At 52.4% G+C, this 26219-nt stretch overlaps 1 protein-coding gene across 1 annotated transcript; it reads left to right on the top strand.

Moving 5' to 3' along the window:
* Nucleotides 1-6459: 6459 nt before the first annotated feature.
* NUAK2 (NUAK family kinase 2) lies at nucleotides 6460-25951 on the top strand. The gene is made up of 7 exons (XM_065938245.1): nucleotides 6460-6821; nucleotides 15923-16043; nucleotides 18484-18635; nucleotides 18965-19030; nucleotides 20892-21011; nucleotides 21408-21540; nucleotides 22393-25951. Exons 1-7 carry the CDS (start codon nucleotides 6576-6578, stop codon nucleotides 23454-23456), a joined length of 1902 nt encoding a protein of 633 aa, XP_065794317.1. The 5' UTR covers nucleotides 6460-6575; the 3' UTR covers nucleotides 23457-25951.
* Nucleotides 25952-26219: the final 268 nt, after the last annotated feature.

Below are 26219 nucleotides of genomic sequence, written 5' to 3'. Positions count from 1 at the left end.
ATCTCATGGACACAGGAGCCTGGTGAGCTGCAGTTCATGGGGTCGCAAAGAGTCAGGCACGACTGAGTGACTAACACTTTTTTTTTTTTTTTTTTTTTGACCATGCCTCACAGCTTGCAAGGTTCCCCAACCAGGGATTGAACCTGGGCCTTGGCAGTGAAAGTGTGGAGTCCTAACCACTGGACTGCCAGGGAATTCCCTGGAACCCGGTGTGGAGTCTGCACCAAGGCCACAGGTGCAGGACCTTTCACCAATGCCACAGACACGGAGCCCAGAACCAAGATCACCTCCAAAGCTGACTGAGCACCTTCATAACCATTGCCAAAAGGGCCTCTGATCATCACCCGCCAGCTTCCTGACCCCAAACTGGGCAAAAGTGCCCACACCAGTACTCACCCTCTAGCACTCTAACCAATCACCTATGCCAACTTTCCAGCTGGGATTATCTTTGTCTTGAGGCTATAAAAATTGACTACTAACCCACCAAGTGTCAGCTCTCTCTTGAGCCAGCTTGCTGTTCTAACTTGTGTCCTGGAGACTTCCCTGGGCTGTTAGGAGGTCAGCTCACTGTGCTCACAGCCCTCGCATTATCTCTGCACTTTGTTCTTAATAAACCCACTCCTTTCTGCAATACCCACGTTCGGACTGCCATAATACCCAGGACTTCTGTTCATCTATGTGTATTTTCCCTGCTGCTGCAGGTGGGGGACAGTGCAAGTTGTCTGGCTTGCAGAGAAGAGCTAGCTTCTCCTTGATCACATCCTTCCTAGGCCTGGCCTGTGAATAACATTAAATTTCCCATTTTAATGGATAGCTTGGGGACTGTTTTCAAAGTCGGAAGCACAAAATTTCCCAAACTCCTGCTAAGGCTTACTAGAATTTAGATTATAAGTATCTCATCAGTTCCATCTTGTATTTCCAGAGCCCGTTTGGGTACCACAAGACAGCGTGATTCTTAGGGACTTGAGCTGTGATGTCAGACTGGCGGGGTTTGCCTCCCAGCTCTGTTACTTCTAGCTAGGGCTGGGTGGTCTTGGACACGATGCTATATCGAACATGCTTAGAACCAGGACTGCCTCAATAAATGTTATATAGAAAGTAAAGTGAAAGTGAAAGTCACTCAGTCGTGCAAAGTCACTTTGCAACATCATGGCCTATACAGTCCACGGAATTCTCCTGGCCAGAACACAGGAGTGGGTAGCCTTTCCCTTCTCCAGGGGATCTTCCCAACCCAGGGATCGAATCTAGGTCTCCTACATTTATCAGCTGAGCCACAAGGGAAGCATAATATTATACCTATTATTGTAGTTGTTCAGTACATATTTGTTGAACAAAGGAATGCATGAATGAGTGAACGACTGGCTCATTAAATGAACAAATTGCCTAAGCAGACATATACATGTGGTCACAGCTTTCAGTTCAGTTGCTCGGTCATTTCCGACTCTTTGCGACCCCAGAGACTGCAGCATGCCAGACTTCCCTGTCCACCACCAACTCCTGGAGCTTGCTCAAACTCAGGTCCATCGCGTCGGTGATGCCATCCAACCATCTCATCCTCTGTCGTCCCCTTCTCCTCCTACTTTCCCAGCACCAGGGTCTTTTCCAAGGAGTCAGTTCTTCGCATCAGGTAGCCAAAGTATTGGAGTTTCAGCTTCAACACCAGTCCTTCCGATGAATATTCAGGATTATGGTTGGATCTCCTTGTAGTCCAAGGGACTCTCAAGAGTCTTCTCTAACACCACACAGTTCAAAAGCATCAATTCTTCTGCGCCCAGCTTTTTTTATAGTCCAACTCTCACATCTATACATAACTCCTGGAAAAGCCATAGCCTTAACTAGATGGATCTTTGTCAGCAAAGTAATGTCTCTCCCTTTTAATATGCTGTCTAGATTAATCATAACTTTTCTTCCAATGAGCAAGCATCATTTAATTTTATGACTGCAGTCACCATCTGCAGTGATTTTGGAGCCCCCAAAAATAAAGTCTCTCACCGTTTCCATTGCTTCTTCATCTATTTGCAATGAAGTGATGGGACCGGATGCCATGACCTTAGTTTTCTGAATGTTGAGGTTTAAACCAACTTTTTCACTCTTCTCTTGTACTTTCATCAAGAGGCTCTTTAATTCTTCGCTTTCTGCCATAAGGGTGATGTCATCTGCTTATCTGAGGTTATTGATATTTCTCCCGGCAATCTTGATTCCTGCTTATGCTTCATCCAGCCCAGTGTTTCTCATCATGTACTCTGCATACAAGTTAAATAAGCAGGGTGACAATATACAGCCTTGACATACTCCTTTTCCTATTTGGAACCAGTGTGTTGTTCCACGTCCTAGTCTAACTGTTGCTTCCTGACTTGCATACAGATTTCTCAGGAGGCAGGTCAGGTGGTCTGGTATTCCCATCTCTTGAAGAATTTTCCACAGTTTGTTGTGATCCACACAGTCGAAGTCTTTGGCGTAGTCAATACAACAGAAGTAGATGTTTTTCAAGAACTCTCTTGCCTTGTCTATGATGGTCACAGCTTTGGGCATTCCATAAAACATGCTAGACTTAGTTTTGTCAGCAGAGAGCAGCATTGAGTCAAACATTTCAAATTTGTCAGCAACTTGAACAATTCAGTCACAGTCCTCTTTTTGGAGCCCACCTCCCAGTCTTGGAAGCCTGCTTCTAATGAGCAGGAGCAGTTCCACTAGCCCCTGAAAAAGAAAGGGCCATACTGTCCACCACCCAAGAGTGACGGTTACAGAGGGCTGTAACTCAGAGCTCTGAGGAAGGGAAATATAATGATTGTGGTCTCAGGCAAAGCAGTGGTAAGCTGAGCCCTCCAGCCTGCAGCAGCCCTTTTGCCAGAGAAAAGGAAAGAGGGTCCAGGCATCTATACTCAGATAAACCCCAAGGCAGGAGATGCTCCAGGGCCTGGGAGCCCCCCTAAAGCTCAGCAGACCCAGAGAGTGCCCAGCTGGCCCTCGTTTACTTCTCTCCCCTACTACTCTCTCGGTACTTCCCCTCACTCTCACCCCGTTACCCCGTCCCTGAACGTCTTTCATCACAGTTTACTCTTGCTTTGGTCCAACTGGCCTCCTGTGAAGCCCCCCCTCGAACCCCTGAGCCAGAATAAGACCCATCCTTTTAACTATACATGGCATTTTGTGCCTGTCTCTTAAAAACAACACATACATAGTTTAAATTTATTAGTTTGTTTTCATCTGTCCAAGAGAATGACAGAATTAACACTATAGATACAGGGATGTGAAATCTGTGATATGAGATGAGGCATAGGATAATTGGTTGCAAGAAGCTGCTTATTTTTTGGTTAACACATAAAAGTTTTTCCTTCATACTTTCTTCAAGCATTAAGTGCTCCTCTTGTGCCCTAAATTTGTGCTACTGGCCAAACCATCTTTCTAGTTTTCTTCTTATTTTTTATTTTACCTTTCGAAATTTTTATTGGAGTATAGTTGATTTACAGTGTTGTGTTATACGCTGGTCTTGAAAGTCTTCCCATTGTTTGCTTTGGATTAGATGGTAAAGTGCTTACTTATCTTATATCCCTTGCCAAACTGTAAACTTCCTGAGACCAAGGAGCTAATTGTCAATCATCCCTCAAGAGTCACCTGAGATGTATTTCTTTTCCAGGAGAACTGCTTTCCCACCACTCCCCACCTCACCCCTTGGTGTCCCTCTCCGGCCCTCCCACGGGCACCCTGCGCTTCACCCATCACGGCGGTCCTTACTCTGAACCGTCTTAACATCCGCTTCCGCAGGTCTGGACCCACCCAGACAGACACAGATTGTGAAGTGTGTCAGAGCTGGGACGGATGCTTGTTTTTAATTGTCTTCCCAGCGAAGCATCTAGCAGGCTCAGTAAGCCATCAATCCCAGAGCCCCTCACACCATGATCACCAAGGGTAAGCTCCTGAGCGCCCACCTTCAACCGGACAGCTCAGTTCAGCCCAGACTCCTAGGCACATCCGCGCACATGACCCAGGAATTTCCCGATGCCTGGCGGCAGCCAGCAACCAAACTCCCTGACATAACCCGATCCTTGATCAGGCATTCTCGCTCTGTGGCAGACCAGGTCTCCCTTCCCGGAGTCCCAGCACTGAGTTTCAGCAGTTAGGATCATTTCCGAGTCTCATGCTGTTCGGCTCTATGTCTGTCTGCCCCCAGCCTGTCTGCTGCAGACAGACAGCACTACATCTATTCATGACCAAAGCCCAGCCCACACCAGGTCTGGAACTGAGGAGGTCTCTTTTCTCTGAAGACTTGGGCTGTCTCCGCTTGCCCCCTAAAAGGAGATTCACATTCTGACCAAAGGAAGGTGAAGTAGGGGTGGGGAAGGTCCAAGAGGTACAAGGGATGCCGCCCCCCACCCGCGCCCCCCCACCCGACCTCCACCTCATCCCCCAGCCCTGCAATAGTCAGTTTAGGTGGGAACAGAGGGAAATCCCTCAAGTCTTTGAATTCCACTGCATATGCATTCTTTTAGTTCACAAAAGTTTACTGAGTGCATTTTTGTGCGTAGCAATGGGCTCTGTATTAGGGATACCTGGAGTCTAGATTAGGTCTAGATTAGTCTAGACTTCATAGGGGTCTAGATCAAGCTTGAAAGGAAATTTTAGATTCATCTGTACAATTCTTTCACCTTACTTATGAGAAAATATTGATTCATCTGGCTGTCTCACATCTTTCAGGTCTCAGCCTAGAAGGCTCTGTCTGCAGGAAGCTGCCCCAGACCAGCCTCTTCCAGAGAGGGCTAGAGGCGCCCTCCAGAAATACACCCCAAGGGCATTCTGTTCTCCCCCATCATGGATACATCTGTCTTTGTCTAGGATTTGCTTGTCTATTTTTCACTAGATTGAGAACTCTTTGAGGGCAGAAGCCACCTGTCACCTTCAGATCCATAGGTAGTACCTAGTAGGCACCAGTATTTGCAGAATGACTAAATGATGGGGTCAAAGGCCACAGACACAGCAGTATCAGTCAGAACTAGAACTCAGGGGTCCTAATACTCAGCCCTGTGGCTGCTCTTATATTACCCATGCTTCATCTTGAGAGCCCTTATCTATCTAAATGGCCCCAGCTAGCTAGATCCCAGGAAAGGATGCTAATCTCATTGCGGAAAGGAAACAGCACAGCAGGTCAGGGGAACTTTCACCTGGACCTCATTCTATTTTCAGATAATTCAGAGCCAAAGGGGAGGCTTCAGAGAGGAGAATGCCAAACTGGCTACCACCTCCTGTGGCCCTCCAGATTTGGGGTTGGTTTCCTGAATAAGTGGATCCTCTGCAGCTACAAAGGAAGCCAAGGGCCCCATTCTCCAGCCCTAACTCACACTATAAAGGACAGTGGAAGTAGGAAAGTGGGCAGACTAAATACAAAATTCAGACACTGGGAGTCTAGTCCTTCTTGATCCTCAGCCTGCCCTGAATACACAGCTGGAGGCAGCATCCTCCTGGGGCTTCTGAATCCCAGCTCTGCCAGTTTCTCACCAGTTGTGTGGCCTTGGACAGAATAATACACCCTTCACAGGACTGGACTACTACGAAGACTCAAGGAGAGATGTTCCTTTCTTCCCATTACATCCCACATTTAGAGGAAAGAGTAGAGCCTATGGATAGTCTCTTTTCACTCTACATGACACTCACAATGGGGATTCTGGACTGAGGATTCTCCTTCAGACCTTAAAAACCAGACTCGAAAACCACAGAAAGGAAAACTTGAATGGGCAGCTATTTACAAGTTAAACAGTAGGAGTGTAACATATTTTTTAATGAATGGATGTTTCCCATTGGCTCTACCTCTTTCCCCTGCTTCAATCAGTTCTGCCACATCCTGAGGAACTCACTCAACCTTAGAAGCCTTATTAGGAACGTCCCAGAACTGCATGTCTGGGATACAGTTAAGGTTGATCCAACCAAAGGCAAAACTCAGAACCCTGAAAGGGCTCTCCCCTAGCCCTCCAACTTCAGAGTTTGCCTCCATTCCAATCCATCCCTTTATTCCTCCTTATGATCTCCAAGAAGTGGTCGAGTGACTTTATGGATTTTGACTTGGGAGAAGCAAATTACTCAGGATGGAGAAATCTTTGGGGAACTGTATCATTGTCGGTTTGCCTCTTGCCAACTCAGAACAGCACGGTGAAAGGACAACAGGTGGCTCGAGGCAGGACTAAGAGCCTCTGAGAGGCAGAGAGCTGTGCAGGGGCTCTCCAAGCTTCTGGGTGCCGGCGGCACCGACCGCAGCCCGTCCCGCCCCAGCTGCCGCCCCGCGCGCCCCTTCCCCTGCAAGCCCCACCGCAGCCCGGTGGGCGGGGCTTCACTGTCACTCTCCTCGCCGCGCGGGAGGAGCCAATGCCAGCGGCCCTGGTCACGCGCTCCGGGCGGCCCGACCAACGGGCGCCGGGGGGCGTGGCCCGCCCTCGGGCTCCGGGCGTTCATAACCGCTTGCAGGTCCGCGCCGGCTCGCCAGCGCAGGTGCAACCGTAGGTTCCCGGGCGAGAGCTATACAGGTGTCTGGGTCCCCGGGTTTGCTGCGCCGCCGATCCCCCTCCGCCCGCGCCAGCCGTCTGCCCATGGAGTCCTTGCCTTTCCCCCGGCGCCTCGGCCCTGCGCCCTCGGCCACTGCCGCGCTGGCCGCCGAGCTGGTCCGGCCCCTGGCCGACGGGCTTCTCAAGTCGCCCAAGCCCCTGATGAAGAGGCAGGCGGTGAAGCGGCACCACCACAAGCACAACCTGCGACACCGCTACGAGTTCCTGGAGACTCTGGGCAAGGGGACTTACGGGAAGGTGAAGAAGGCGCGGGAGAGCTCCGGGCGCCTGGTGAGTGCGGCGCCCTCAGCGGCGCCGGCCGGCGGGCTCCGGGCTCGGCCACGCCGGTGGGGGGCGGAGGGTGGGCCGGGGGCCAGAGCCCCGCTTGGCGGGGTTGCCTGCCTTCAGTCTTCATCTTCGTGTGTGTGTGTGTGTGTGTGTGTGTGTGTGTGTGCGCGCGCGCACGCGCTGATGGTGTTCTCTGTACATTTGTCTGTCCATAAGTGTAGGGACAATGGTCGTGGACCTGAGAACCCCAACAACTGGTCAGCAAGTGATGGTTTCCAAAGTGAGGCAGGGTGAGGAGGCTCCCTAGAGATGAGACTTTAGTGGGATTTTGTTTGTAACAGACTATCCAGTGGAGTAGCATGGGAAGAGGAAGTAAAACGCACTTGATCTTAGTAGGGGAGTAGTGCATATGTGTAGCCAAGTAAATAAAGAAATGAGGCGACCAGTTTCTCAGTTCAGTTTTGGTAGGTTGGCAGCCCGGGTGACTATGGAGATATCCCTCCCTCCTGAGGGGCGTGGGTGGGTTTGACATTTAGGTCCTTGCCAGCTCTGACATTCAATCAAAGTTTTATTATGATGTGTTTTTAATTCTGGTAAATGTGAAACCAGGCTCTGGTGAAAGATACCTTTGGATTTGGGGCCTTTTCAGGGACGTGTCCTGTTCATTTGGTATGTAGGTGTGTATAGTAGTAGTAACCTGGGGGTTGTTGTTAGTTGCTCAGTCATGTCCAACTCTTTTGTGACACTATTGACTGTATAGCCCACCAGGCTCCCATGTCCATGGGACTGTCCAGGCAAGAATACTAGAATGGTTTGCCATTTCACTCTCCAGGGAATTTTCCCGACCCAGGGATCAAACCCGCATGTCCTGCATTGCAGATGAATTATTTACTACCGAGTCACTGGGGGAGTCCTTTAATGTGTAGGACCTTATGCAGTTTATTTTCTCTGTACCCTCAGTTTCTCCTTTTGCAAAAATGAAGAAAATATGGGCTCCCTCAGTTTCTATGATGATTGAATGAGATACAAATATGAATTTAAATTGTTTTCTTTCAATAAAAATAAATAAGTAAATTGTTTTCTGACAATAGAACCCACAATGAGAACTGATATTTATATTTGGAAAGACCAGCCCTAAAAGGATGGCAAGTTTGCAGAAGTTAACAGTGGTTCCCTAACTTGAGTTCAATGTACATTGGAATCACTGGGGTGCTTATTGAAACCACTTCTCTGGTTCCGCACAGGGAGGATTTCATTCTGAAGATCTGGGGTGGGGCCAAATACTCTGTATTTTTTTTGGCCACACTGTGCAGTATGTGGGATCGGGGATCAAACCCGTGCCCCTACAGTGGAAGCACCAAGTCTTAACCACTGAACCTCCAGAAAGGTCGAAAGTGAAAGTGTTAGTGGCTCAGTCATGTCTGACTCTTCGTGACCCCATGGACTTTAGCCTGCCAAGCTCCTCCATCCGTGGGATTTTCCAGGCAAGAATACTGGAGTAGGTTGCTATTTCCTTCTCCAAGGGATATTCCCAACCCAGGGATCGAATCCAGGCCTCCTGCATTGCAGACAGACTCTTTACCATCTGAACCACCAGGGGAGTCCCTAAATAATCTGTATTTTAAGAAGGCTTTTAAAAGCAGGTGGTTTAGGGATTGTTTTGCCAAATCCAGTTGGGTGCTGGTTATGAGATGTACATGTATGCGTGGCCGTGGTTTGCCTATTGGCTATGGCAGCAAGTCACCTCCCCAGATTGTTTGCTTTTGCAGCCAGTAGCTGGTTTGAAATTCAGGAAGTCATTTCATTGGTGAAGGAGAGTGGATGCTGGGGAAAGGGAGTGGATTATGGCCCCATCAATAGAACCGAGTATGTTTTTCCTGCTAACGCCTGGCACAGTCCCCAGGTGCCCACTGCCAGGTTACAGCTATTGGGCAATCATGTACTTCCTGACTTTCCTTTTCTTTTTTTATAAAGTGTGACAGCCCAATAAGCCTCCAGGCTGAGACTGCTGGACCCAGGCTTTGTTAGGGGCTCAGCTGAAAAATAGCTTCTTGTGGTTTGTGGCTCGTACCTCTTGTTGGCCGGCAGACTGGATGGGGGGGGAGAATGGGTGGCCCAGAAACTGAGACTGAAATTCAGAAATCCCATTAAAGCTCTTGACCTAGGTCACTGCGTGTGTATGGGGTGTGCGTGTGTGTAAGAGAGAAAGGGAGAGATCATTGATTCTGGAATGAGATAAACCAGCTTTCAGTTTGCAAACCTCAGTGGCTGTAGGCAGAGATCCCAGCTCTTATTACATCAGAACAGAGAATTCAGAAGGTGCTCCCTGGCTTCGAGTCTCTTGTTGTCTCCAGGGAGGCAGGATGAGTAGGAATGGGACCTGCTCCCTGATCCATAGATCACCCTGTACTTCTGCTGGGAGTTTGCTCAGGGCCTCCGTCCTCCTGGGAGAGCAGTTCTACACACTGCTAAACTCTGATTTCTCTAAATTCTGGAGAGGAATCCTCTTCTCCACTGCACCCCACTCCTGCCTCTTCACTGTCCTCCCTGAAAAGAGACCGACCTGGTGCCCCAGGAGAGGAGTTGTGGGAGCAGCCCACAACCTCCCCCAAAATGAACCAAGGTCTTTGGGGAAGAGGATCAGAGGAAAGCCTGCTGGGTGACTTCCGCCCCATCCCCAATTCCCAGCCTGTCTGATGGGATTCTCAGGGGCCCGATGGGATTGTCTGGGGGGAGGGGCAGGTGGGCAGGACTAAGGGCTACTCCGGGAGGACATTAAAGGAAAAATAAATATTTGCTCTGGATCTTCTAGCTCTGAGTACATTCCTGGTATCCACATGATATTTCCTCCTGTGACTCTCCTAGCTCTCCTGACCTACGCCCTCCCACAGGAAGAAAAGCACCTGCTGGGTGCCTGGAATGGTGGAGACCACCACAGCTGTTAGGGTGGTCTGCATAGAGTTCTTACCTGCACGAGCGGAGTCCAAGGGGAGAGTGATCTGGGCCAGGGGAGCTTCTGTCTCATTTATATATTGGATTGTTGTGTGGGAGTTCAAAATGTTTGAACATGACCGAGATGGTCTGATTCCTTCATTGACAGATGGGGAAACTGAAGCCCAGGGAGGGCAGGTGACATGTCCCGGGCCTGGTTAGTGGCACGCCTGCAACATCGGCTCCTGACTTGACCACCCAGTGAAAGATGAGCAGGACTGAGTCTTGGACTGGGAGCTGGGCTCTGGGTTGAGCCTGGGCTTGCCTCAGTTTGCTCTGTCATTCCAGCAGCGAGCTCCAGCTGCCCTTCCCAGAGCTCCAGGCACACACGGAATGGGAGGAGTCTTTGGGAACAGCCCCCACGCCCACGTCCTCACTGCCTGCGCCCAGGGATCCTGAGTGGGTGAACGAACCACCCTACATTCGAGGCTTTTTCTTTGTCAGGAAAACTGCTCAGCTCAGCATCAGGGTGCAAGCATTCAAAATCCCAGCTCTGCTGCTTCCGAGCCCTGGGACCTCTCTGTATCTCAGTTTCCTCATCTGTAAATTGGGGATTATAATAATTCCTGCCTCGTGGGGTTCTCCTAGGATTAAATAAGGTAATATGCATGTCAGCACAGTAGCCGACACACATAGTGGTGTTACCCTAGCAAGGCCGGCTTTGTCACGGTCCTCCTCTCCCTCTCCTGGGGAAGGGGAGTCCCTCCATCCTGGGTCTGTCCTGCCCTGAGGAAGAGAATGGCTTGTGCTCGACTTTCTTAAGCCCTTTGGTCTCTGCCTTGTTCAGAGTCCCAGTCTCTCCTTTAGCCCCTGATCCAGAGAAGGGCTCCCACCTGGCCAGCTGCCAGCAGCCTCTTCTGTGCGATGCTGCCCTCCCAGCTACTGCTGCACCTGCCTACTCAGGGCTGGGGGAGAGACTTTGGCTGCAGGTGACTCCTGTTTCTGGGCTTTGGCCAAACTGTGCAGGAGGGCTGGGCAGGGAAGCGCCTTGTCTGGCAGAATGGGCCGGAGGGTGGCAAAGAAGGGGTGGGCACAGCATGGAATGTAGGGGAGGTGGCGCCCTTCCCCTCAGAACCCACTCCTGATCCCTGCCTGGTTCTCTGGAAGGCTTGGTGGGATGGTGAGCCACCCCCAGGCCTATCCCCACTCTGCCAGCCCAGCCCAGCTTCTCCTCTGTAATCTAAATGGGTCATCCTCCAGCTCCTCACCCTGCCTCTCAGAGGCAGCTGCTCCGTGAAAGGCCAAAAAGGAGTCAAGGATCTTGGCTCCAACTCTGGCTGATAGCTATGACCAGAGATGCCCAGCTTGTACCCTCTCTCTTGTCATCTGCAGCCAGTACCTGTAGGTCATCTTTTTCTAAGATCTTTCTGCCATCCTCTCCGGGAATGCATATTATTCTTGATCTGAGTTCCTGTGGGGATTAGAAGGAGAGAAGGCAGTGTTTAACCAATTGACCTCAGCACCCATCTGTCCAACATGTTTGTCTGTCTGTAAGTGGGTTGACGGTGGCTGGTGGTACTGCACAGCCCGGCCCAAGGCAGGGTGTAGGGCCTTCCCTTCTCCAGGGGTTGAAGGCAGGCCAGAGCATCTGTAAGGACCTTTTGTCTTCTGAGATGGTAACTTCTCCACGCAGCAGTCCTCCATCTTGGATCCTGACAGCCTGGCCTTGTTGAGAAACCTGGGAAGAGTCACCTTTCTGGACTTCAGTGTTTGCATTTGCAAAGTGGGATGGGGAATTAGCCATGCTGCCTTTCAGGCAGGCAGGGCCACAGAAGCAAGAAAATCACTGGGCTGGTATCAATAGGAATTTTGCTCAGGCAGGTTAATATGGTTATGGCATGGGGCCTCTGAATAAGCCCATTATAACAATCCTTGGCCAGCACCTTCCTGGCATGGTAGCAGGTGACCCATTTCTAAAGAAGCTCAACAGAAAATGCTGGAGTTTAGAAGCGAGCTTAGAGATCCTAGTGTGCAAATTCACAATTAGTTCCTTTCCTTTCTTTCTGGTGTGTTCTTAAACCTTTCTCTCTGCCTGGAATGCCCTTGTTGCCCCCCTCCAAAAGCCTATGTGCCTTGGCTTGGTAAACCCCACTCTTCCTTCAAGTTTTCTCCCAGGGGTGACTCGCCCTGCTCCTCCAGGCAAAGCTCTCTAGTGCTCTTGGAGCCCCTGGGCAGGCAGGGATCTCAATCACACTTGACTGGATCAAGGGCCTTGGTCCAGGGACTGTCTGGTTTTTGTCTGAATCCAACACCTACCGTAGTGCCAGACATGTAGTAGGCGTTCGGCAAATGTTTGGAAAATAAATGCCCTTTTATTTTTCAGATGAGGACATTAAAACTAGCCAGACCAGTAACCAGATCATTTAAGTGACTTGTCTTGAGTTGCATAGCTCCAAAGGGGCAAATAAAGATTAGATACCTGGGCTCTTGGCACCCCTCCACTGATCTAATGTTCACATTTATATTGTCATTATTGTGTTTCAGTTTCCTGGCCCTTCTGAGTAGGGTGGCCATGTAATATAACATCTCAGCCTGAATACTTCAGAGAGTAAAAAGGGCACTATTAATTACATGGGATGAACCAGGATTGTCCGTAGCCAGGTGGCTTTCCTGTCTCTGGGTGATCCATTCAGCAACTGTCTTTCTCTTCCTTTACTCTGGTCACTATATTTTAATTCTAGAGAGTGGTTGCTCAACTATCTTGCATAAAAGAACAAAGGTCCCTCGAAATGAGTTCTAGTAAACAAGGTTGACTCCACCCATGCCTCACAAAAAGGGCAGAAAATCTTTTTTGGGCACTAGTCCCATCGGTCCCAGGGATCAGCCCAGTGACTTAATCAATAATATTTATTTGTGATTTGTGTTCACCAGTAAACAGTTGAGTGTTTTCTGTATGCTGAGCTCCTTCTAAGCCTGAGCTGTTGCTATATCTCATGTACTTTGACAGGCTCTCCAGCAGTTAGAGACCTGTCTGGTGGGGCTAGGGTGGGTGGGGGAAATGCCCCAGGCCCACCCGGGCAGTGGCATATTGCTCTTCTTGTCTGTCACTTGCTTGAGGAATGACCTAACCTGTTTCCTTCCTGGGAAGTGCCAGCCAAACTGTGGTCTCCTAAGACTAGTATAGATAATGGCGGGAGGGACCTTAACCTTGCCCCCTGAGACCAGAGCACGAGCTGGTAGGGGGATGGAACTGTCCATGGAGGATTAATAATTCTGGTTTTAATCATAGGCTTCCAGAATGGATTTCACGGTTCAACTTGTACACCCTCTACCCATGCAGTGACTCCTCCTAGCACCCCTCAGGGCCCTCTAGTTTTTTGAGACCTCTCTTCTGTTCCGCCTGTCTTCTTTAGAGCTCTGACCCTGCCTACAGTGATTTGCTCATTGTATATGTTTGTGTGTGCACAGTTGTACATCTGAGATATGCCTAGGTTTTGCATATGTATCTTAAATTCTCAAATATTTGTTTCATTATCTAAGTATGTGATTTATATGTGGTTTTCCTTTTACATAAATAGATTCAATTTATGGCCCTTTTTCTGAAGAGCTCACGGTAATACCTGATTTTTAAAACAAAGAATTTAAAGAGAAAAGAACTAGTCCATAATATCTCCCCTTCAGGGGGAGAAAAAGGGTATAGGAGAGGTGATGAGGAACCAAGCTGCAGATTGAAGCCCCGTAGTTGGAGGAGGATTTAAGCCCCTTCCCCCATCCCCAGCCCCTGTCCAGTTCTAAGCCGGGGATTTTTCTGCTCCGTTGACTCCTTGGGGTCGTTTGGAGCAGGAAGGGTGGAGGGCGTGAGGAGACGCTGAGGCGCAGCCGGCCTGCAGCTGCAGCGGGGCCCCTGCGGGGGCGTGGGCAGAAGGCGCCATGGCGACCGCCCCTCGCGCCGCCATTGTCCGCGCCCGCCCGGCCGCCCCTCTCTCGGGCCGCGCCCCGCTCCCCGGCCGCCCCTCTCTCGGGGACGCCGTCCCCGTCCCTGGCCCGTTGCTGGGGAGACCGGCCATTGTGAGCGCGGCTCTGCGGATTACGGCGGTTCCGCATTCCTGGCTGAGGGGACACAGCCCCGCGGGCGCGTCGGAAGCAGGAAGCCTTTGTCTGCCCTGGGAAGGGGGGTGGGCGGCCGGCCCGCGAGCTTCTTTTGAACCTGGAGGGGCGGCAAACCCTCCCGGGGAAGGACCTAGGGGGCGTTTTCCGCAGGTTTCTTACAGCCCGCCAGGCTCCGGGGAAGGGGGAGGCCCGTGTTTGCCCTTCGTGCCCTGGGACAGGAGCTGTCAGGGCCCGCGTCGGTGACACCCCACCCTCCCCGGCCCTGGCGCCCGCGTGGCCGACTCCCGCGGCCCGTGGCATGTATACGGCCGTTTCCCAGAAGCAGAGGAGAGCATGGCGTACATCCTCCTTAGTGCAGCCCGCTGCTCTCGGAGCTCCGAGGCCGCGGGAGGACAGCAGAGCCTGGAGGGCCGGTTCGCCGACTGCCCGCGCTCCATGCACGCTGTTCCTCTGTCACCCTGCTCCGCGTGGCGGGACAGAGGCCCGGACCCCTCTGTGTCTAAGAGCTGTGCTGAAGCGGCTTCTTGGCAGTTCTTTCTCCATTTCCTCTGCCTCACTCCACCCTTCCTGAACCCACCGCAGGCACCAGCCAGAGTTTAATCCTTATATGGAATGTTCACCTTTCCAGACAAGATAGCAAAGCCCAGAGGACTCTGGTGGTTTGTTGCTGGGGGAGAGACCTTAACTGTTCACCTGGACTGAAAAGGCTAGACTTTTTTCATAACTTTTTTGGGTGATCTTTTTGTAAGTGGGGACTTCCCTGGTGGTGCAGACAGTAAAGCGTCTGCCTACAATGTGGGAGACCTCGGTTCAATCCCTGGGTTGGGAAGATCCCCTGGAGAAAGAAATGGCAACTCACTCCAGTTCTCCTGCCTGGAAAATCCCATGGACGGGGGAACCTGGTGGGCTACAGTCCGTGGGGTCGCAAAAAGTCAGACACAACTGAGCGACTTCACTTTTGTATGTGGGGTAAGACATATATAAAATTTACCATTGTCATCATTTTAAGTGTACAATTCAGTACATTCACGGTGCTGTACATCATTATCACTATGCATTTCCGAAACCTTTTCGTCATTTCAAACGGAAGCTCGGTATCCACTAGGCAATAACTGCCCGTCGCCCCCGCACCCCCACCCCTGGTAACCAGCCTCCTCTCTGTAGTGCGTTTGTCTGTCCTAGTGACTCAGATGAGTACAGTCATGCAGCATTGGTCCCTGTGTGTCTGGCTTCTTTGAGCATGCTTTCCGGGTCCGTCCGTGTTGGGCACATATTTATTGGTACTTCATTCTCCCATTGTGTGAACATACCATATCTTATTGGTACTTCATTCTCCCATTGTGTGAACATACCATATCTTGTCTGATCAGTCATCCGTTAACAGACCTCTGGGTTGTTTCCCACCTTTTAGCTGGAGACTGTTTGTAGCAAATTAGAGGGCTGTGGTGGAAGAAGTATCAGACGTGGGTCAACAGTGCAAGCCAGTCTGCCAGTGAGTGCCTGTGTGACGTTGAACAGGAAGGAAACAGCCTCTCTAGGAACGCGCTTCCTCACCTGGAAATGCGGATGGGGGTGCTTCCCGCGCCTGCCTCTCAGGCTGCTTGAGAGGGCCAGCTCAGTGACAGCTGCAACAAATGGCTATTCAGTGCCTACTGCGTGCCAGGCTTTGTGCTCACCACCCAGTGGGGAGCAAAAGAGGCCCAGTCCTTTCCTCGTGGTGGAGCAAGATAAATTTGCTTTGAATCGTGAAGCATCAGCCTTACAAGTACATGTTGTTACCTACCATCTTCACCTATCCGTACTCCAAGTGAGGTGATTGACTTATCCTCATTCCTGCTACATAAACTGCACCCAACCCAGGCAAGAATCTTCGCCAAAGAAGGTTCTCTAGCCTCTCTGATGCCTGCCCCAGTGAAGGGTGGAGAGGCTTCTCTGGCTGCAGCCTATGGCCTTTGTAGCAGCTGGAGGCAGATCACCAGGGTCAGGGCTCCCCCAGAGTGTCCTCAGGGATGCCTTTGCCTGCCAGGACTTTCTCCTCACACTGCTGCATCCTCTGTTCCCAGGTGGCCATCAAGTCAATCCGGAAAGACAAAATCAAAGATGAGCAAGATCTGATGCACATTCGGCGAGAGATTGAGATCATGTCATCACTCAACCACCCCCACATCATTGCCATCCACGAAGGTACAGAGGCAGAGCATTTGAAGCTGAGAGTGTGTGTGCGTGCACACGCGCAGTCAGAACAGATGACACACAGGAGTAAAAAAAGGCACAGGCTTTAGGCTTGGGCAAGAGCTGGATCTGAAGCCTGCTGTTTGACTTTGGGCAACTAATTTAATGTAGTCTCTGGGTCTCAGTTCCTCTTTTGTAAAATGAGATAATCTCACCTGCGTCACAAGGTTGTTGCAAAGATCAAATTTAATGTCACCAAGTATTCAGCTCAAGAGAGGAACTTCACAGATTGTAGGCATGTTTGTTCTTAGGTTTTCTGTACTTAAATACTGCCTCCCCAAACCCAGTGAGAACCTTGGCACTGTAGGGGCAGCTGAAACACACGAAGGACCTGCACCTGTCTCAGGCATATGGGTGCGATTTTTCTTTGTATGTCTCAAGAGCCAGGCCTCCTATCCTCTGAATCACTCCCACCGTGAGGCTGGTTCCTACCCGTCCTCGTATCTCTCAGCCTCCTCTTGCACTGACATCAGTGCTGGTTCTCCTCTCCAGCTGCCCTGCTCCCCGTGACCCAGACAACAAAGTGAGCGAGAGATGGTGACGCGGGAAAGACAGGGAGCAGCCTCCCACACATGCCTGTCTGCTGGCAGCCTTTACATAATATCACTTAGGAAGCGAGGAATGGCAGGAGCAGCAGGAGGGAGGAGGGGAGCCTGTGGCTTTGCCCTCAGCCTGAATATTCCTGGTGGGAGGAAGAGAGGTCTCCTCTCTCAAGTTCTATGTAGAAGAAGACTTAAGAGCAGAACCACTGCCATGGTCCCCTGGCCTGAACCTGTCCCATGAGGAAGCCAAGCAAGTGGCTGAGAAGGCTAATTGTATCTCTGTGTATATCCCCCCAGGGGAGAGTGGGCAGATGATAGAGTATTGGTTAAGCCAGGCTAAACTTGGTGGTTGGTGTGTGTGTGTGTGTGTGTGTGTGTGTGTGTGTGAAATCTTCCCCCAACCCGTATCTCCAGCTAGGTCTGGGAACTGTTCTTTGAAGCTTAGGATGTAACTGTTCTGTATTGTACCTTCAGAGTCAGGGGATGTTGGGGTATCATAGTTACTATGTAACTGGCAGAGCTCTCCCAGATCCATCCCCATCCACAGACTTCAAGAGATCTGGACTAAGGAGAAAGCTCCAGTCCTGGGACCTGACCTCTAACACAGCTGCTCTCCAGAATGTGCTCTGGCTGGCTTCTGACCCCCAGTTCCGTGGCACAGAGTTTACATACACCCTGCAGGGTTGTAGAGACCCACGGGTTGGAGTCTCTAGGCAGGCCCCAGCAGTCTGGGCCACGGTGCTCTCCTGGGGAAAAGCACAGTCTTCCTGGCCAGATACCCAGCTGCCTGGGAGCTCGGACTCTCCCTGGGAGTAGCCTCCTCTCTCAACTCCTTCTCCCAGACTAGACAGGAATCGCTCTGGGGTTGGCTGAGCAAGCCAGACTCATAGGACCCGCTTGACACAAAGATGCAGTGTCATGGACATGCATGTTTTGACACACACCCAGCTGAAGGGCCAGTTTGATGAACCAGCCAGCCGTTCCCTGCTTTTCCAGGAGGACAGACAAGGCCTGTGGTGGCAAGCGGGCCCCTCCCATATGTGGAGATGAGCCAGCTGGAATAGGCTGACTGCCAGGAGCCCAGCCAGTCAATTAATTATCAAATATTTATTGATTGTTTCGGTGTACAAGGCCCGGGCCTGAATACTCTGGACGGGAAATCAAAGAAGTTAAGAGTGATGCGTGTCTCAGCTCTCCGTGGATTACAAACCACTTTCATATGCTTTTATCCCTCTTCTGATCTTCTGGGTATTATTTTTCAAGTTTATGCATGAGGATGCTAATAATAACTATAACAGTAGGGACCATATATTGAATGCTGGCTTGTTTGTCAGGCTCCACACCAGCTCACTCAGCCAGCCCAAGACCTGTCACTTGTTTTTATCTATTTCTCGCCCCAGCCCTCTGAAATTGCTGTCATTATCCCTCTTCAAATGAGGAAACTGAGGCGCACTGATTTAATAATTTGCCATGGTCACCCAGCTTGTAAGTGATGGGGCCAGGATTCGAATCCCAAACCTGTGTCTTTATTGATCTATCTGGAAGAGATTTGCCCAAGCAAAAAAGTACTGAATTCTGAAACAGGGAGCCTGACTTTTCATTCTTATCCAGTGATGTCTCGGAATTCATAGGGTAGTTGTAAGAATGCTCAGAAGCCTGAACTTCCAAGGAGAGGGAGGTGAGCCAGTCCTTTTGGCCTGAACTCATTGCTCCTGGAAGGCGCTGGAAGCATCCGCGGGCAGCCTCCCCGCCCCGTTACAGACGTCTGGTTTGGGGCCGGGAGGAGGGTGTGGCTCCTGGCGGGAGTGAGCCCTCCAAAAGGCCTGACTCTGCTGCCCCCTCTGCCCCAGTGTTTGAGAACAGCAGCAGGATCGTGATCGTCATGGAGTATGCCAGCCGAGGCGACCTGTATGACCACATCAGCGAGCGGCAGCGGCTCAGCGAGCGCGAGGCCAGGCACTTCTTCCGGCAGATCGTCTCCGCTGTGCAGTATTGCCATCAGGTGCGCGCGCCTGCTGGCGCCCAGGGGGCGGTCCCCGGCCCGGGGAGCTGGCTTCCCCAGAGAGGCCCCACGACGCCGGGATCACACAGGGAGGAAGCCAAGGCCAGGTGTAATTCTTCACTCAGCGGAGGGAGTGTTGGCATCTCTGGCTTCAGGTCTCTTGGCCGGGGTTGGAAGGACCTGTGGTTTGTTGTGCCTGTAGCGGTAAAGATGGGCTCCCTGCCTATCTGTACTGGACCCCCCTTTGATGCTTCCTCACTGTCCAGGATAGGTCCTCATGTCCGTCTCTCCTGATGGCCTTCCCCTGACCGCTGCCCTCCCTCTTTCAGAATGGGGTTGTCCACCGGGATCTCAAGCTGGAGAATATCCTCTTGGATGCCAACGGAAATATCAAGGTCAGCCTCACTTCTTGTTTAAAACTGCTCTCCTTCCCCTCACCAGACCGTCTGCACTGGCTCCAGCTAAGCATCTTTAAGTCTCTAGGGGGGTTGCAGAAGAAGTTGAGTACTGGTAAGGACCTCAGCTGTCCTCCATTTCAACACTTCCCTCTGTGGGTTGAAAACTGAGGCCTCACGATAAGGAGTGTCTTGCACAAGACACAAGGCTAGCAAGGTCAGCTGGAACCAAAGTCTTCTAACTCCTTCAACGTCACAAGGCTGAAGGAGTCTAGATCGAGGGTTGGTTTCGCTCACAGCCTTAGGATTGGCAGGGAGAGGCCATGGCCTGCATTTGCCCCACCTGCACATATGCACAGATGCATGCACACATACGCATGCATGCGCACTTTAATCTGCTACAATTAAACAGCCCTTTGGCACCTTTCACCACAGCAAGCACTCCAGCGGCAGCTTCCTGCTTCCTTCTGCTGCTGAATTCCCATGGCTCTTAGTAGTTAAATTTAGGTCTGAGAAGCTCGTGTTAAGGTGGTAAGCTTGGATCTCAGGGCTGGAAGAGGCAGAGAGCAAGAGCTTGCCCTGCAGATACCTGGGAGGGCTCTGACTCTGCACTTGGACCCTCCTCAGAATCTTCCCGAATTCAGGCCACAGCCTCTTCCCCAGTGGCCCCTGACCTGTGCCCTGAGGTGCCCTGAGTTCATTCTCCTTTCCAATTCCTGGAGTAGGTGGGGCTCGCTTTGATGCTGACCAGGGAGGGGGATGCCAGAGCCAATAGATACACATAATCCAGGCAGGCCTGAACTTTCCCATCTGTACCAGTCATCTGCCTCGTTATGGGCGTCAATAGGTAACTGCTTGATAAGAGGCCAATAAAACCCGTAAATGAAGGAGCCAGAGTTCATAAACAGCTCCTCCCTACCCTGGGCACACATGACCCTCTGCTGGGGAGGAGGGCTGGGAGCAAAAGGGCGCAGGTCTCAGCCTCTGTCTGAGGAGAGTTGGGGGAAGGGTCTCTCTGAGGAGCAAGAAGATGGGCTTGGGGGCCCTCAAACCCCCAGTATCAGAGGGCTCAGGAGGTCCTGTAAGACGATCCCTTCTCCTGGGCTATGATGATGGCCCTAATCTTTGCTCTGCCTTCACTGTGGCTTCTCAGGTCTCCTGGGCTGACCCCAGTCCCCCCACCACTTTCCCGCCTGGATGTGGGCCTAGATGAGCCCTTTGCTGGGAAAGGCATCCCAAGCCCATGGGGTGACTGTGTTCTGAGGTCCTCGGCACTGATATGAGACACTGTCTCTCCCCCTCCAACCAAGAGCCTGCCTTCAGTCACTAAGTGGCCGTTAGTCCTGTCAACAGGTCACAGCTGTGCTGGGAGCTGCAGGAGGGGTGGGGGCAGGTGGTCCACGAGGGCAGCTTATCGACATGGTTGCATGAGGAGACAGAACTGACAAGCAGGGGCTTCTGTGAGCCACTGGAAGCTGTATGGCTCAATGGGAAGAGGAGATGGCAGGGCCGTGGAAGGCTTCCTGGTGGAGGTGGGCCTTCTGGGTGTGTAGGACGTGTGTAGGCAGAGTGAGCATCCGTGGAGTGGAGTGCAGTATGAGCAAAGGGCCAGGGGAGCAGTGAGGACTCGGGGCTCCCCTCACCTCTGCCCAGGCACGCCTCACTGACTCAGCCTCTGAGGGGCTCTTTCTTCCAGGGCCTGAGCTGTGTTGGTGGTGCCCAGTATGGGGCAGGGGTCGTGGGCACCCTTGGCTCCTGCCAGGGCCTGTGTTTCCTTGGGCTCTGGAGAGGGGCAGACCAGGAGCTACAGAACAGTCCAGGCCTTGGCGTGACCCTGTCTGTGTTTGACCCAATCCTACAGATCGCCGACTTTGGCCTCTCCAACCTCTACCACCAAGACAAGTTCCTGCAGACATTCTGCGGGAGCCCACTCTACGCCTCACCCGAGATCGTCAATGGAAAGCCCTACACAGGACCAGAGGTGAGTGCCTGGCCTCCTCCTAATCTCTCGGCTTAGATCTTGAGAGAGGGATGAGCTGGTTTTCTAATGATTCCCTTTCTCAGATTGCAAGACTCACTTCCCCGCCAAAGCAGTGCCTAGCCAGTTCTGTAGCTGGAAGTAGCAAAACTGGCATGAGAGCTGAAGGCCCCTGACCCCTGACAGCCTGGCTCTGTGCCCCACACCTTCTGCATTCCCATTACCTCTCCTGGCCCCCAGCCAGCCTCCCCAAGCTGAGGCAGATGACAACACCTCTCTCCGTGAATCTCAGTCCCTTCTACAGTATGGCCCTCTCTGCCCCTGGGTCCTCGGATGCACTGGGCTCAGGGTTCACCCTGCGGCATGAGGACCTCATGGCTGACCTGGTCTCTCCCTCAGGTGGACAGCTGGTCCCTCGGTGTTCTCCTCTACATCCTGGTGCATGGCTCCATGCCCTTTGATGGGCAGGACCACAAGACGCTGGTGAAACAGATCAGCAACGGGGCCTACCGGCAGCCTCCTAAACCCTCTGGTGAGTGAGGGATGTGGGCATTCTCACCTGCACCCTGGGTGTCCTCTGCTAATTCTTGATGCAGGAATTAAACAGTGACAGGAAAGTGAAGCTTCCCCGGTGGCTCAGACTGTAAAGAATTTGCCTGCAAAGCTGGAGACTGGGGTTTGATCCCTGGGTCTGAAAGATTCCCTGGAGAAGGGAATGGCAACCCACTCCAGTATTCTTGCCTGGAGAACTCCATGGACTGAGGGAATTGTCTATAATTGCAGCCTGGTGGGCTATAGTCCATGGGGTTGCAGAGTCAAACGTGACTGAGCTATTTTCATTTTCACTTTCCAAGTGAAGATGGCAACCTACTGAAGATGAAGGTGCCTTCCACCCCACCTCCTGCTCTCATCTCTCTGCCTCCTGTGTCTGACCTGCAAGGATGGAGGGGCTGGATCTTCCTTTATGGGCATGCTTATTTGGGAAGTGCTTCCTAAAGCCTAGTTTAGATCCTCTTTGCCACAGTTGTCTCATTTCCTACTACGTTTGTCCTTAGAAATCTTTTTGTCCTTTCATGTACGATGTATGAGGTGAGAAGGGTGTGAGGACCTTGGTATATTCTTGAGCGGCAACCCCCACCCCAGCCCCACCCCAGCCCCACCCCAGCCCCACCACCAGAGGCCTGCATTTCATTGGAGCAAAGGAGCACACATGTAATAAACATGGCTATGGTCCTGAGGCCCTGGAGACTGGGGAACCTGCCTGGGGGCACAGCTGACCTGGGAGGGAGCCCCATCTTAGCATCCATGGGGTGAGCCGGGAGGGACACTGTGGGTGCCCGTGCTCGTGGCTACGCGGCTGGAGCCTCTGTCTCTCTCCTTCTAGATGCCTGTGGCCTGATCCGGTGGCTGTTGATGGTAAACCCTACCCGCCGGGCCACCCTGGAGGACGTGGCCAGCCACTGGTGGGTCAACTGGGGCTACGCCACCCGTGTTGGGGAGCAGGGAGCCCCACACGAGGGTGGGCACCCTGGCAGCGACCCTGGCTGGGCCTCCGTGGCTCAGTGGTTGCGACGCTCCTCCCGCCCCCTCCTGGAGAATGGTGCCAAGGTCTGCAGCTTCTTGAAGCAGCAGGCGCCAGGTGGCAGGGGCCTAGCCCCTGGCCTGGAGCGCCAGCACTCACTCAAGAAGTCCCGCAAAGAAAATGCCATGGCCCAGACCCTCCAGGGGGCCCCGGCCGCTGACGCCTCCCCTCGCCCTGGGAAGGGTGGCCTCAAGCTGCCGAAAGGCATTCTCAAGAAGAAGACGTCGAATCCCACAGAGGGGGCGAGGGAGGACCCTGAGCCTGGCCCCAGCCCCGCCAACCCAGGCCAGGCTGGTCCGCTGCTCCCAAAGAAGGGCATCCTCAAGAAGGCACGCCAGCGGGAGTCCGGTTACTACTCGTCCCCTGAGCCCAGCGAGTCTGGGGAGCTCTTGGATGCCAGGGACGTGTTTGTGAGTGGGGATACTGTGGAGCCCAAGCCCCCGCCAGCCTCGGGGCGGCTGCCGCACCGCAAGGGCATCCTCAAACACAACAGCAAGTTCTCCCACGCGGCCCTGGAGCACACAGCCCCTGCCACCTTCGGCTCTTTGGATGAACTGACCTCCCCACACCCTCCAGCCCGGGCTAGCCGCCCCTCGGGGGCCGTGAGTGAGGATAGCATCCTGTCCTCTGAGTCCTTTGACCAGCTGGACTTGCCCGAACGGCTCCCTGAGCCCCCACTGCGGGGCTGTGTGTCTGTGGACGACCTCATGGGGCTGGAGGCACCCCCCTCGGAGGGCCCTGGAAGCCGAGGCCTGAGGCGCTGGAGGCAGGACCCCCTGGGGACTAGCTGCTTTTCCCTGCTGGACTGCCCGGAGGGGACAGAGGGCTGCCAGCAGAGATTGAGGGTCTGCTCAGAGCTCAGCTGAAGCGGGGCTGGGTGGGCATTGCCCATGCGGGCGGGCTCTGAGATGCAGCTGGACGCACCCTGAGGGGGAGACTGCCTTCTTCCCTGCCTCCCAGCACCCGCATCCCAGCCCAGAAGGCTGAGGCGGTCCAGTTGAGCCCTGGGAAGGGCTGGATGTGGTCAGTGGGCAAGTGAAGTGCGTTGAGGGTTCAACGTCTTCAGCCCCGTGGAACCAAAAAGGTAGCTCTAGAGGGGAAATGAGTAGAGAAGCAGCGAGGAAGGCCCGTGGCCGAGTCCAGGTTGCCTGTTAATTTCCAGGTTGCCTTGCCCATTGCCCCCTCTGAGGAGGTTGACGCCTTCTTCTTGAGAATGCCTTTGGCAGCTTGAGGCCGCCCTTACCAGGGCGAGGGGCGGCGTCCCCCTGGAGGGTCTGGGCCGCGTAGTTCTTACTCCTTGACTTCTTAAGCAGATGCTGGCGCCACAGCCACTGAGCCCTGGAGGCCCGGCCAGGGTCGCTGCTGGGTGCCCGACCTCCTGCGGTCCCAGGGTTGCCTGTGCTCTCCCCATAGTAGGGCCACAGAAGCTGGAAAGGGCGCTCTATCAGTGCCTAGCTCCTGTAAAGAGTAAGTTTGTGTGTGATGCCGTCCTGCCAAGGTGGGGCTGGAAGCTCTTCATTCACATACACATTCCCTTCTTCACCAGCTGTTGCAGAAAGGGGGGCCCCTTCCAGGGCCCGGAACTGGGCTCTTGTCTAACACTCGGAAATTAATTGTCCGAGGAGACACATGTGCTGACAAAGCAAGAGACTTTATAGGAAAGGCACCCGGGTGGAGCGCAGTAGGTAAAGGAACCCAGGAGGACTGCTCTGCCAGTGGCTCGCAGTCTCGGGGTTTATGGTGATGGGATTAGTTTCCGGGTTGTCTGTAGCCAATCATTCTGACTCAGAGTCCTTCCTGGTGGTGCACGCCTTGTTCAGCCAAGATGGATGCCAGAGAGAAGGATTCTGGGAGGTGGGCGGACATGTGGTGTCTCCCTTAGACCTTTCCCGAACTTTTCCAGTTGGTGGAGGCTTATTAGTTCTGTGTTCCTTAGCAGGATCTCTTGTCATAAAACAACTCAAGCAAATGGTTGCTATGGTGCCTGGCCAAGGTGGGCGGTTCCAGTCAGTGTGCTTCCCCTAACAGAACCACTCAAACTGGAATGTGCCCCACGCCCCAGTTTTCCCTGGGGTGGCTTGGGAATGGTCTCCTAGAGTGTGCCCTTCCTTGCTTACCTGAGCAGTAAGAGAGCACAACCTGTTTCCTCAAAGGATCTCTCCCCCTTCCCATCCTCCAAACCTGGAAAGTGAAAGTGAAAATAGCTCAGTCACGTTTGACTCTGCAATCCCATGGACTGTTGTAGCCCACCAGGCTGCAATTGCAGACAATTCCCTCAGTCCATGGAGTTCTCCAGGCAAGAATACTGGAGTGGGTTACCATTCCCTTCTCCAGGGGATCTTTCAGACCCAGGGATCGAACCCCAGTCTCCAGCTTTGCAGGCAAATTCTTTACAGTCTGAGCCACCGGGGAAGCTCCACTTTCCTGTCACTGTTTAATTCCTGCATCAGGAATTAGCAGAGGACACCCAGGGTGTGGGTGAGAATGCCAGCATCCCTCACTCACCAGAGGGTTTAGGAGGCTGCCGGTAGGCCCCGTTGCTGATCTGTTTTATCAGCGTCTTGTGGTCCTGCCCATCAAAGAGCATGGAGCCATGCACCAGAATGTAGAGAATGCCCAGGGACCAGCTGTCCACCTGAGGGAGAGACCAGGTCAGCCAGGAGGTCCTCAGGCCGCAGGGCGAACGGAGTCGCTGCTGTGAATCTAAAAGACTTGAAAAGGCTCAGGCTGCTAATGGACTTCATCTCAAGGGGCTCAGATTCCCCTGGACCCCACTTTGGACCTCAAGGACTCTGAACTTCTCCAGCCTCCAAGCTGCTCCTGCTATTGAGAATGGATGTATCTGTTTCTCTTAGGGCCTTTAGGGCCCTAGAAAGTTTTTATTTATTTTAATGTTTTCAACTCTGTGTTTTTAAAAAAACTAATGTTACTATTTTCAATAATGTGAATGCTATGTTCTGGGGAATTCCACTATGACATGTAAGTTTTGTGTACAGGGAAGTATTATTGCAGTGCTTCCCTACTGATTAAAAGCTGTGGGGGTGGGAATCTTTTGTAAATCTACATGTCCCATCTGGAAGGGGTCTCTGGCTCCCTGACTCCCTGACTCCACGCCCTGATTCTGGCTACCTGATGGTCCCTCTTCCCTCCTGTGACTAGAAAGAACCACCCCATTAAAAATGAGAATGGTGGGGACCTCCCTGGTGGTCCAGTGGCTGAGACTCCATGCTCTCAATGGAGGAGGCCGGAGTTCAATCCCTGGTCAGGGAACTGGATTCCACATACTGCAACCAAGAAGTTGCATGCCACAACTAAAGAACCTGCACACCACCACAACAACAAAAAAACCTATTGTGTCAAATAAATAAATATTAAAAAATGAGAATGGTGATTGGAAAATAGCTTCAGTCATTCTGTTTGGGTAGTGGGACACAGATCTTTTGAGTTTTCTTCTAACACTTCCTTGGACTCTGGAGTGAAAAATGGAGATCCTGCTTAATGAAAGCAAAAACACAACAAAAACCTGGCTCTTAGCTCCAAAAGACTTGCAGGCCTATCTCCAGCAGCAGTTCTGCCCTTGTAAGCACAGAGGGGAGAGAGCCCTGGACTGGGGGTCCCAATTTGCCCTT

This window comes from Muntiacus reevesi, chromosome 5, assembly GCF_963930625.1.
Source record: "Muntiacus reevesi chromosome 5, mMunRee1.1, whole genome shotgun sequence".
In the NCBI taxonomy this organism is placed as follows: Eukaryota; Metazoa; Chordata; class Mammalia; order Artiodactyla; family Cervidae; genus Muntiacus; species Muntiacus reevesi.
This window is presented reverse-complemented; position numbering and strand designations above follow the sequence as displayed.